Below are 13,079 nucleotides of genomic sequence, written 5' to 3' on the forward strand. Positions count from 1 at the left end.
ATTCACTTATGGCAGCTTTCCAGGTATTTAAACCTTAACTGCCAAATTATGCATTAACCTTGTAGCGTGCTGCAGAAACCGACAACTAGCAGAGCTTGGTTTTTGGTTCCGCTAAGATCTCTCGTAGTTGGTTCAAGATGGGCTTATCACTCAAAAGACACATTAGAGTGGAGGTTACAAAGTGTCAAGGTGTAGAATATACAGCCACAAAGTGAACAGACACTTTAAATAGAACTAAGAGGCAAAACAAGGTTTTGATTTGTTGTTGTGTTGTCTAAAAATCAGTGCAGCTACAATCTAAACCAACTGTCTTATCTGTCTTAAACACGTTCTTAAAATGTACCGGCGTTTAGTCCGTTCTGGACTTTTGAAATCTTCAACCTTCTGCAATTTTTATGCAGATGTAATGGCCTTTTTGTTTTACAGAAATATGATAGGAAATGGGCAGACAGAGAAGGAAAAGATCCCATTTGTTGAGAATCAAACCTTGCACACAGACAGAGAATACTTGCTTATATTAGACAATGCTTTGTCGCAAACCAATGCATTAAATCCAAAGGGTACAAATGCTTTATTTTGTTTTTTATTTTATTTTTAGAGTCATGCAGGTTTTGGCACTCTAGGCAAACTCACTCAGTAGGAGGGAGAGCAAAAAAAACATGTCTCTCTGGTTTCAAAAGGTTGCTGTTCCTCTGACTTTAACTGGTAAGGAGCAGGAAAGAAGTCGTGAGTTTCACGCTTAACTCTGCAGGAGATGCAGACATCAGCAACACAGGTCGAAGAATCTGTCGACACTTTAAGTTGTGCACTTCACAAATCTGGCGTTGATTAAAGGAGCATAAAGAAAAACAACATCCATAAAATAAAGCCATATGAAGTCCTGTTTGCAGTTTGCCACAAACCATGTAAGGAACACAGCAAACACGGGGAAGCCACTGTGCGACAAAAACACATGTGGTCGATGCTGTTATGTGAGCAACTCCTTTTTGCTATTTTTGCTTTTAGTGGAAATCAAGACAGTCATAGGTAAAGTCTGCCTGTAGCTCATCCAGCAATATAACTGCAACATCCCTGACCACACACTTAAGCAGAGCCAAAGGGTTTCCATGAGGCTCTAATGGAGACTTTGGCTGCAAGCCAAAGATGACCTGCTCTGCATGTAGCTGGTTTGTTTTATTGGGGAAATGAGAACTCAATTCACTTTGTTTCTTCTTGCTTCGTGACAATAGGCCACTGGAGGCCCTTCGAAGCACAGGGGCAAACGCAGTCAGCTGCTGTGCAGAAAGAAGAAAAGAGGCAGACGTGTTCAAAGGAGTAGCGCGGGAATGGATATATTCCCAAGCACAATGTTGACTCAAGAATGAAGGGGGAAAAAAATTAATGATCCCTAAAGATCCATTGAGGTATAAAAACAGTTTAAAATTTGCATATTTTTGAGTGGTTTCACTTTCACTCAAACACCAGGAAAGGGCTAAATTATCTATAATTTATTATATTTTTGTAAATGTATGAACCTACAGAGGTGTAAAAAAAAAAAAAAGTCCATGTAAATCACTCACAAGGCCATGATGAATGACACTCACTGTTATTAAATTCCCCCACACAAATCCCCTGGCGTGTGTGGGAAAGCAACCTAGGAGCTAATGAGGGCTTCCAGGAGCCTTAAGACGCCCCACAGTGATGCTGCTGCACTGACACCAGGAGGAGGAAAAGCTGCAAACTCATTAATGCAGGCGTGTGCATAACCATGTGTAGGTCAACTTTAGCTCAGAAAAAAAAAAAGAAAAAAAAATCTAGAATATACTGGTTTATGCTACAGCATTGTGAAAGTATATAAAATGAGGCAGATATGTATCTAATACTTTGTATCATTTGGCAATTCCAAATCTGAGCAAACAAAAATGACATACGGAGTTCATCAAGGCTCCAATCACGACGTCTCTTACCATACATATGCCGAAGATACACAACTTTGTCACCACATCTGACCACAGTCAGTCCATTACAATTGCAAAATTAGTGTCTATAATATCACAGGGACAAACTTGGTGCAGAAAGGACAGAAATCATTGTTTTTATGGCCTAACAATGCTAAGTTGTAAATAAGCATTGAACAAGACTCCGTAAGGCAAAACAGACTGTAAAGAAACCTAGGTGTTGTCATGAATCTTATCAAATTATTCTCTTACATCTTAAAACAACTGCCAAAGAGAACAGGTTTACCATCAAATCAGTGCACACAGAACAACAGATTCATGATTTTAATTTCAGCAAGTAAATTACTGTGCTGGTGTCCATTAAAACAATCAGGCAGCTGTAGCCCATCCAAAATGATACTCCCAGAATCCTGATTAACACCAGGAGAGAAATCACTGTCGTGGCCACAAAGATTGATTTGCAAACACTGCGACTGGTTTTTAAGGGACTGAATGGCCTAAATATATGTTGGTATTTCTTGACAGATAAGAACTATCTGGATCTCTCAGGTATTCGGAAACCTATTTAATCTATCTTGCCAGGGAGAGGAACTTAACAGCAGGCAGCATCTAGATTTTTACTCCTTGATTTGGAAAAATGTTGTTTAAGTTAGGACTGAAATGCCCTTCAAAAAAACAGACTGAAAACATTACTGTTTACTGCAGCTTTCCTGTAAAGGTCAAACATGATTTTAAGACGTCTCAGCTCTTTATTTGCTTCCACATGTGCATTTAGACATATTTTACATTTAAATCTGAGGCAGAATTGTATGTCTATTTTTTTTTTTTAAATCTATGTCTTGTTTTTAAATGACATTTTCTTTATGTCCTTTGCTTTATATTCACGTAAAACGCTTCAGATTACCTTGCTTGTCCGTCTCAGAGGGGTTTTCTAATCAGACGAATCTAGGTCTTTCGTTAGAGTACAAAGCATAACAAAGTACAGAGCTTTAATCATTATAACCAAGCAGCGGTAGATTTAAAACGAAGTGATAAATGGAAGCAGCTCAGCCCTCCAGGCTTTATAAACAGAGGTTCAGTGGAGACTAGCTGAAGCAGAACAAAGCCTCACCACCTTCCTGTGAATGTAAGTAAACTGGGACAGTCTTTGCCAGCCAAAGTCTCCCGCCTTTTCAACGGGGAGGAAAACTGCTTATAACAGCTCCATTTTGTTTTGTCCAAGACAAGACATTTAGTAAGACGCATTTCATCGGTTCCAATTAATATTAAATAAACCATCTGGTGTGTGCTTGTTTAAACACTTTTTTTTTTTTTTACAATGTTTTAAAAGAGAACAAAACTAAGGTTCCAGTTGAAGTTCAGCAAACCTGATTTTTTTTTATTTTTATTATTCCTGGGAATAACTCTTATAAAATGTTTACAACTTAACAGCAGACATCAGTTTTTTTTTTGTTTTGTTTTTTTTTGCTGCAGTGTTGCTCCAGGGAAGAGAAAAAAAAAACACCACTAGTTTTGCTCATTTGCAGTAACGGTTCAGGATGAATGCAGCTATACGGCAGAACTACAAATTTTAAGTTCGGCTCTGCAACATCTCAAGGAGATTTTTGAGTTGGGTGCCCAGATCCGTTGGTTTATTTATTTATTTTTTTTTTACAAATTAGTGTCTAATTGGGTATGTTGCAGGGACTTAGATGGAAATAGAAATATTATGTTTCCTCAGCTGCTACTAGTCGTGCATTTTTAAAAGGACCGAGTCAAAAGTCCTCTATGGCAATGTGTTCATCACTTATCTGAAATACCTGATGGCAGTCAACACCGCCAAGGATGGCACAAACAGTTATTAGGTTTAGAGGAAAAATATATTCCCACACAGAGCCAGGCTGATTCGGACAGGTTATTCCCTTAAGAAACAAGTTCAAGATTTTACAAAAACAAACAAACAAAAAAAAAAAGTGAAATAAACCTCCAAAAAAACTGAAGGAATTTGTAAGAGGGAAATGTACCTTTGCATTTCACTAACAGGAATATCAACAGAAACAAGTCTAACCTGCAATTAGAATCCAAGTACTTGCTTAATTGTAAAGTACAACACAGCAGTGCATGGGAAAACTTAGTACAAATGACTTGCGGGCTGTGTTGTGCTGTGGGAAAGAGAACACAGCATAAAATTAAACAGCCTGTAGTTATAATAATATATATTACCACCTGGACAGAGCTCCAAGTTTATTGCTCATCTTTCAGCCACCATCCCATCATTACACACATTTATCTGGCTGTGTTGTATTTTATTATCCAATATATTTCAGGGTTTGTTGTTTTTTTTTTTAATACATTTTGAGGGGGAAGGAAAGGGGCTTCTAACTAGCCAAGACATCCACTGAAAAATATTTTATTCCGATCATCAACAGTGTATTGAGTAGTGGCTGCAGGGCCGGCTTTAAGTTTTCTGTAGAGAGGCACTATGTGTCAGGCAATACTTGCTTTCCTACCGCCATTATTACACTGCATTTGCAGTTCACCAATACACAATACGCAGTGATCTTCATCTTCTTTCCTGTCCTAAAATCGATGTAAGGGAGCATGTAAGGTGAATACCCTCCTGAAAAGTCCCGTCAATAAAAGCAAAGTGTGATGAAATAACAAGCCTGCAGATGTCCACCTCCTCTCCCTCTGACTAAACCATTCAAAGACAGTCCAGTTCTTCCATTTTGGCTGCAAACCCTCCATGATCCTAATGTTTAAACTGAGATATCCTCAATTATTCCAAAAGATAGAACATGCATACAGCTATGCTTTAGTGTTTTAGATTTCCCATACCACTCTGAAGGGAAGTTGAGAAAATGCTGCACTCCAGATGACAACAGATTCCAGTCCAAGTAGATTTTAGAAAAATGCTGCTTTATATTAGTAGCTCCGTCTTATTTACGGCGCGTAAATAAAACTTCAACTCTGCTTCTAAATAACTGTCCCTCAAGGGTCTGAAATGCACATGTGGATCTGAGGCCTGACGACATTTGGTACGGCAGCATGAAAACCTTAAACATTGCCCTGCAGTTCATTCAGTTCAGCGATGCATCCGTCTGTCAGACGCCTTCTGGCGCTGGCCCAGAGTGTCGGTTTAGCCCAACACTGCAGCGGCTCGGCTCAAACGATAACGAGGTGCCTGAGGTCGGAGAGTGAAGTGAGATCACGGCCTGGTCTGCGGTCAGCTGTAAGACGAATGGTGGCTGGCAAAAAAAAAAAAAAAAAAAACTACTGGTGATGTTACATACAAAGAAACCACTAATTGCTGGGAACCAAGAGAGCATATTGATTTTACCACATTTAAACAAATATACTTTCGGGGTGGGAGCACAACATCTTGCCTGCTGGTTTTCCATGAATTCCTTGTGGCATCACTTATGTCACCAGAACAACAGATGCAAAACTAAAAATATAGTTTAGACATTAGCAAGTGCAAATCTGCATGTTAAATGTAATAATAATAAAAAAAACTGAATACTGGAAATAATCCCCCAAAATATAATTGTCTAGGAAAGGTATTGACTCAACTTAAACTTTTTCACCAAATTTAATATTTAATGTTTCATGATAGTCCGACATTACACAATTTGCATAACTGTGAAGTGTAACAATATACAAGGGTTTCCGTTTTTAAAAAAAAAAAAAAAAACATACTGCCAGAGTTAAAGTGAAATAGTCTACAAATCATGAATTCAATCTCTGAAGCTGCCATTGCAGAAAAGAGTTTTACAAAAATTGTATGTATATGCTCCTCCTCAAACTTTATAAATATACAGTCATGTTCAATAAATTAGGATATGAATTCCCATGCTGTTGTCTGATTAAAACTAAAAGTAGTAACTGTTAAGAAGACATCAAACATACATTTCCTAAAGCCCACAGTTTTGTGTTGAGTAAATGTTGAGAAGTTATGTTTCATCGTAATTAACAAGCCCTGAAAACATTAGTCTGTGTGTAATTAGTCTATGTAATGTTTTTGACTAAGTGTGTATTGAGTTACTGAAATAAATAAACTTTTTGATACTATTCCAATTTACTAAATGGACCTTTGGACTCCTTTGGTCTACAATCACACCAGGAAACCCTTACACATTTCTTTGCTTCGAAAAAGGAGGGTGTGCTTATAGAACGGATGAAGATTTTAAATGAAAATCCACCCAAACAACGTGTAAACAGTTCATGATGTGTAGACTAAATTTGATAGATTTAGAACTACCTGACATAATTTTGACAAATAATATATTAGTCCAAGAAATGTGTTTGTGTTTTGATCAATGTTTTACTGTTTTGTAAATGAGTTAGAAATGTATCGTTTCTCACACAGTATCTATTGCCTACAAACTCTGTCACAGAGGAGCTGCTGCTGAATAAGTGAGAAGTTCAGTTTGGAAATTTGATTCATGTTGAACAAATGGCCAATTTACTAAAAAAAAAAAACAATAATTTGTCTCTGGTGACACCAAGAAAACGGTGCACAGGGTGTCCTTCACTTTCACTATCTAATAACCTTTTAGATAAAAAGTATGTTTCCACCCTACATTACAAATAATATCTTGCCATATTTAACACTTTTCTCCCAAGTTTTGGATCTCAAGCAAAAGTGCAAATTACATTTTCACACACTTTGACATCTTAATACTTGCAATATCACAAGCAAAAAAAAAAAAAAAAAAAAGCTTGCTGAATCAATTGGCACCGACTTTATTTTTGCATGGTCCTTTTTGTGGACCTTATGATTTTTAATTCCAACTTTAGACCACTTTTAGACCAGATAGTTTCTATTTGTCTAAACCAAATGATGAATCGATGTTTCATTGAGATTTAGCGTTGGCGCTAAAATCAAGTGTGTAAATCCTCCTACTGTAAAACATTGGCAAAGAGTGGAATCTGAGAGAGCTCAGAGTAAACTAACAATTCAAACTGTGAGCTTCGGCAGATTCGGTTGAAACTAACTCTACTGTGTCACACAGCTTGACTGCCTCCTCACCTAGCAGCCTTTAGGCTCCCCCACAACACTTGCCTGTGTCTTCTTAGACACATTCACTGTGTGTTACTGCTGGGGCCTTGGCTGTCAACTCAATTACATTTTTTTTTTTGTCAGTGCAGGTAAAATTATGCAGAAAGCAGCAGCACAAAAAAAAGCTTAACATGAGCTGAGAAATCGGCTGCTTCCAGAACAGGTCAACTTTCAGCTTGACTGGCCATGAGCAGTGTCCGGTCAGTAAGGAACTCAAAAATCCAACTGTATAAATTGTGAATGCACCATACGAAGCGTTTCCAAGCTGTACTAACTGCAACAATCTTCAGCATGAAAGTTGTCACCACAGAAAGGAGGCTCAATTTTAGCAATGAAGTCAGAGGAAACACTAAAGGTACAACAAGCAATTTCACAAGAAAAATAATTTTCAGGGTGTGTTGGTTGTTCCTTCAAGTTGCTCCCACAGAGATCTCGACTTTCACCATTTCATATTTTTGTCCCTTTGGGGTATACAAGTGAGCGTTCTGTCACAGAACACAGATTCCTACCAGCGTTAGGGACGCTTTATGTCAAGAAAATGCAAACATTCTCTGACCAAATGAGTCAACTAGAACCAAGAAAAGACGAGAATTGTTTAAAAAGACAAAACTGCTGCTAAAAACAATCAATAAAATATTCAGTGTCCTCGCTTTATTTGCTTTCCAAAACTGTGCTCCGGGAAACGCGGCTCTCACTTCTAACCATTACAAATAAATTAAAAAACTCGATGAATAAATCAGTCCTTGAAAATTAATATTTAGCTATGCTGAGATGGCACTGATGAAGCACGCAACTGCCAGGACTATAAATCTTTTAAAGCCCCCAAAACCGACTGCGCCGAATATGACAAAGCTCAATTAGAAGGGAGACTGTGCTTATAATTTTAATTATCCACACAAGCTGCAGCAAATGTTAAACCCAAGACCAGCGGTCATCCTCTTAGGTGCTCATTAAGGGAAACAGGCTTAAGAGGAAAGTCACATTTAATACAAGTTAGATAGCTCTCTAACATTTGTCTCTCTGCCTCGGAGTGCAATTTCCCACCTCACACAGCCCAGGAAGTTAAACAAATTAAAGTTCTTCTTCACATGTCTTTCTACTTCATCACATTTTCCACACCTGGCCAATCACGGGGAGTCTCCAGTGTGTCGAAAAGCAATGGGGTGTAAAGTGACTGAGTGCAGCAGCTGCACAGAGGTACTGCAGCAAACCCGGCGCCATGCTGTGCGTTCTCATCCAGCCACTGCCGCCCCTGCTGTGTGTGTGCTCACGGCCAATCACAAAACATTCCCAACCGTGCTCCCCCTCAGCCAATCACCTTCAGGCGCTGCTGCTGCTGAGCACTGACACTCAAACTCATCGGAAAGGAAGGACATCTTGATTTATATCACATCTAAGAAACTCTGCTGCACTACGTAACATGAGCGAAGCGGTGCTAATATGTGTGTGTGTGCGTGTGTGTGTGTGTGTGTGCGTGTGCGTGTGCGTGTGTGCGTTATACTGTACCCGAGTCTTTTGTTGTACTGTTTGACTTTCTCCAACGAGGAAGCGTTGATTTGGGCCTGATATTCCTCCACCGACACGTTTTCTCTGTAGTAATAACCCTCCATGCTCTCCAGAGCTAGACAGGAGGAGACGCACAATCAGTGTTCATGATTTTCTGCAAATAAGCCTTTTCTCCTTCTTCCTAAAACTGACTCCGTTTACCTTGCGTAAAGAGTACTGGGTAGATTTTGACACCTCCTCCGTTTTTTAGCCTGTAAGGCAAATGTGCGAAGTAGTAACTCTCCAGGTAGAAGCAGACCCTCAGGGCCTGGCGAGTGCCCTCCACCTGGTAGGAGATGGGCATATCTGCCGGAAGACAAAAAACAGAGGCATGGTACGGATTAACAGAGGCAGCTGTTGTCAAAAGCTGTTGACTAAATGTATCTTTTATTGTAGTAGCACCATCTCAAATCAAAATTAGTGTTCAAAGTGCAAGCAAAATATCATAGTTACGAGATCATGCTGCTGTGGTTGAGGATTAAGTTACAGTTTCTTCTTAAACAGAAGCAGCAATAATTGAGGAGGGCCCTGTAACTTGAGGTCAAACCCAAAAGACTGCATACTTGCTACCATTGGTTCTCCTTCAAATTGTTGGAAGTGGAAGGTGACCTTCTCCAGATCAATCAGGGCCACCTGAGTGTCCTCCAGCATGGCCTGCTCATCAGTCTGAGGAGGAAGAAACGGCAAACACGAGTTTATTCTTTTCACGGTAGACTCTCATCAAACCTCACCAACTGATCTGCGCAACAGGACTTTCCTCAAAAACGTCTTTCATCAAATCGCATTGTAAGACATTTAATATAGGCTCATATATAAACGTAGGCAATGTAATAAAGTGAAAGCAACCTCTAGTTGTCTGTGTTTTACTATTTTTAAGCACAATATGGCTTTGTGATCAAGTAAGCACTGGACTATGTAAACTTTTGGAAATTTCAAGAATGTCTTGATTGAAGGCAACTATAAAGACTTTGGTAAAGCTTAATGGAGGAAATATAGCTGTTTACACACATGTCTGTCTGTCTCCATCTTTGCTTTAGCTTGTTTGAATTTGTTTACATGACCCAACGAGTGGGAGGATGCGTTTCCTCCTCAGCGTCTCATCAGGCAAAAGGAAGCAGACATCTTCTTACGGCTACAGCAGCAGGCGCTTATATATATTTCTGATTATAAGTCTCTGTTAGCCTTCCCTTCTCACTTCTGTTGTTCTTCCTGTCCAGAGAGCTGAATTGGCCAGCAGTGGAGGAGGATTAGGGGTCATTATCTACAGGCACATTTCCCCATATGAAGACAGAAGCGTAACCACCGACCTGCCAAGTGATGCTTTGTTTTGGTGTACGTGCTTGGTTTAAACTGGATGTCACCGTCTCTGATCACTTTATATCGATGTATATTTGCTGTATTCAGACATTTTTCTTTTTTTTTTTTTACTTTCGAGAATTTCAAATCTACATCCACTCAAAGTGACAGGTGAGGACAGTGACATCTTGCCCTTTTAGATTTCCCCCGGTCAACACCACGAGCACACAAGGCTGAACTATATCCTCAACATGCAATAAAGTTCTACAGAGTCCATATTATGGCCTTACTGTTTAATTCAAGGCTGCTGGCCTTGAATCTCTCAACATGACCGAAGTCTAAGAAATCTTTCGGAAAGCAGTAAGGCTTACTAAGATTGACAGCAGGAACTGATGTGGATGCATCGCAAAATCCCTTCAATTCCCTTTCCTCGTGGTTGTGTCTGTAGCTTGCGGTGTTATGGCTAATGAGGAATACTGTTTAAAATTTCAAACATAAAATGAAATTCTAGTCTTATTTGGTTGATCATCGTTAATCAGAAAGCAAAACAGAAATCCTGGCTGAAATTTAATAAATAACCAGGAAACGCCACATAACCTTGTCGTCTGAGATTTTGCACGCAATCTAGTTCCAGGAGGATATGGATAATTAACCAAGAGGATATGCACAAACTGGTACATGACAGATCTAATGTAAGTAAAGGATTAGGAGAGGTGCAATGTTTTCAATCAACGCAAGTCCCGTATTGCCTACAATCCAACTCCTGAACTGTTCCTGGCTGCTTACCAGATTGGGAGACAGGAGGGACTGGAAGTGAAACAGCAGGCCAGCGCTGGCGATCTGCTCCAGCCACCGTCGACTCGCCTCCTGGGCCTCCTGGAGTTCCTGAGGATCTGGAAAGTCCTGGTCCAGTTCTACTCCTACATTATGGAACTAGTAAACAAACATCAAACAATATTATAAGAAGCAAATGCTTGTTATAATACAGGATGTAGTTTCAGTGTGACCCACCTGGTTCAGTACAGCCAACAGGTGCTCTGAGAATGCGCACACCACTGCAACTAAAGACTGACAAAACACCATATCTCGTCGCAACTGGATCTCAGAGTCTTGAGAGGGGGGAAACAACACAAGGAAGTAAATTGTGAAAAGGAAACGGAGAAAATGCCTCAGCTGTAGTGAGGGAGGAGGTCAACAAAAAACAAAACCAACAGATTTAAAACAGAAGTATTGCGTGACTGGGCCAATGAGTGACTGAGATGAGGACGCTGAAACCGCATCCTGAACAGCCTGAGGTCAACAAATATTCTTATTCTACTGGAAATTCTTTCTGGAGAAAACTGAAAACAATTGTTTTGTTTATTCATGTGGGAAATAATCAGCTGCCTTATTTTCCGAGCGATAAAAAGTTAATACTAAACAAAACAAATTGCCCAGTAGTCCCTGAGATATTATGCAATTATGTCGCGCGGAAGATGAAATCTTTCAAACGCGATTTGCCAAGGAGCTCGATTGCAGTTTGTCAAAGTTTTCATGGAAGGAAGCACAGGAGTTTTATTAGCAAGTTTATTCAGTACTAAACGTCTTAATGTCTGCTGTCCCCTTAATGAGAGCTAAGTAGAATCTAAGGTTTAAATCTCACCAGTATTGGAAGTTGTTTATTGCAGCACTTACACAATGCAACACTGGGATCAATAGGAAACCAGAAGCAAACATATTAACTGTGATGCACCGAATGAGCGAATATCAATGATAAGATAAAACAACGTTTAATTAAAATAAACAAAACGATTAATTTGGTGTTCTGTTATGATAATCTATAAGTAAATCTTAAGTCTAACTGGCTCATAAGAATAATGCAAAACTCTTCTTTTTTAAAAAACAAAACAGAAACAATAGCTGGAAGATATCCTAAAGACGAATTAACTAATTATCACACAGAAAATGTTTAAAGTTTTAAGGGCGAGGGAAAACATGGTTCTTCGGACTGGAAAGGTTGGTGATGCCTGTTCTAACCTCTGAGGATAATCTATGACATTCATACTGCAGACAGTTTTATAGCTGGAACCAATTTGAAACAAATAATTTGGAATTAACCTCCATCCATGACAAGTTGAAGCCAAATCGAGCTAAGCTAGCACATGGTTTAAAATGCACATAACGCTATGCTCAGTTTTAACAATGACGGCAGAACAAACCTGTATATTGCAGTAGAACCAAGAGAAGTCGTGTCTTCACCTCTGAAAAGAAGAAATGGGAGAAAACCAGTGAGTACCTTCAGAGAAATTTAAATGGTTTACATTATTCCTGCTCAACTACTGGTTTATTTTACATATAGAAAACCAGAAGACAGGGAGGAGAAAAAGATAACACTATAAATCCATATTTGTTTGTAGTAATGACCTTGTGCTACAAAGCAGGAAGCCACACTGATGAGAACACGAGCCTTGTGAGATGCATTAATAATAACTCTGTCTTTCTGTATTTCCTCGGTTGTGACCACCAGCTCACCTTTCCCAGGAGTGTCGAGTGGCAGGCTGTTAGTGCTTGGTACTGTTCCCACTGTGGGCTTGTACCACTTTAGTGTGTGTGTGTGCGTGTGTGTGTTTGTTCAGTCCGGGAATCAACAAAAACAAAACCACACACTCCTCTGGCAATAAAAAAATATCCTTTGCAATTCTCGGCGAGTTTTCAGTTTCAGCTCAGCGGTTCCAATTTATGAGTCCCAGGATGGTTATAGGTTTACATTTTAAAGTAAGCAGAGCAGTTACTAGCAAAATAGTCTGGTATTTCAATTAATAAACAGGCGGGAGGGGTGGGGGGGAATAGGCCAATTTGAAAAACATTTTATTTAAAGCCAGATTATTATTATTATTATTTTGTCTTTCAAACACAGTGTGTGACTGCGTGGTTTCGGGGGCTTAAACATTGTGGATTTATAATCGGCTTTGTGCATGTGCCACGCATTTTGGAGCATCTCAGGTGAACACTGACCTTCTACATATTTAGAAATGATTTGTGTGAGCCCCAAAACGCTGTTGGGAAGGTTCCATGGGTCCTGCTTGATGTGGAGGCGCAGCTTTTTGGCGCAGTTCACCCGGGGCTCCATCTCCTGCAGGAATTCTGTTGGGAAAAAAAACATAAATAATTATACTGACCCAACTCAATGTGGATTTTTTTTTTTTTTTCCCCCACCCCAATGTTTATCAGCTCTAAGGGACATTTTAAATAGAAATAACTTCTTAGCCTTACTGAAAAGC

General features: G+C 39.4%; 1 protein-coding gene across 1 annotated transcript in view; it reads right to left on the reverse strand.

The window, feature by feature from the left end:
* prex2 (phosphatidylinositol-3,4,5-trisphosphate-dependent Rac exchange factor 2) overlaps positions 1-13,079 on the reverse strand; it is a 101,219-nt gene that overhangs the window by 12,802 nt on the left and 75,338 nt on the right. Inside the window, exons 30-36 of the mRNA XM_014975713.2 lie at positions 12,814-12,942; positions 12,018-12,059; positions 10,831-10,928; positions 10,606-10,752; positions 9,087-9,189; positions 8,686-8,829; positions 8,485-8,599 (exon numbers count right to left, since the gene is read on the reverse strand). Of these exons, the coding sequence (XP_014831199.2) occupies positions 8,485-8,599; positions 8,686-8,829; positions 9,087-9,189; positions 10,606-10,752; positions 10,831-10,928; positions 12,018-12,059; positions 12,814-12,942 (778 nt within the window). The remainder of the gene's footprint in view (positions 1-8,484; positions 8,600-8,685; positions 8,830-9,086; positions 9,190-10,605; positions 10,753-10,830; positions 10,929-12,017; positions 12,060-12,813; positions 12,943-13,079) is intronic.

The sequence above is a fragment of the Poecilia mexicana genome, unplaced genomic scaffold, assembly GCF_051168715.1.
Source record: "Poecilia mexicana isolate PSO_F unplaced genomic scaffold, ASM5116871v1 scaffold_20, whole genome shotgun sequence".
In the NCBI taxonomy this organism is placed as follows: domain Eukaryota; kingdom Metazoa; phylum Chordata; class Actinopteri; order Cyprinodontiformes; family Poeciliidae; genus Poecilia; species Poecilia mexicana.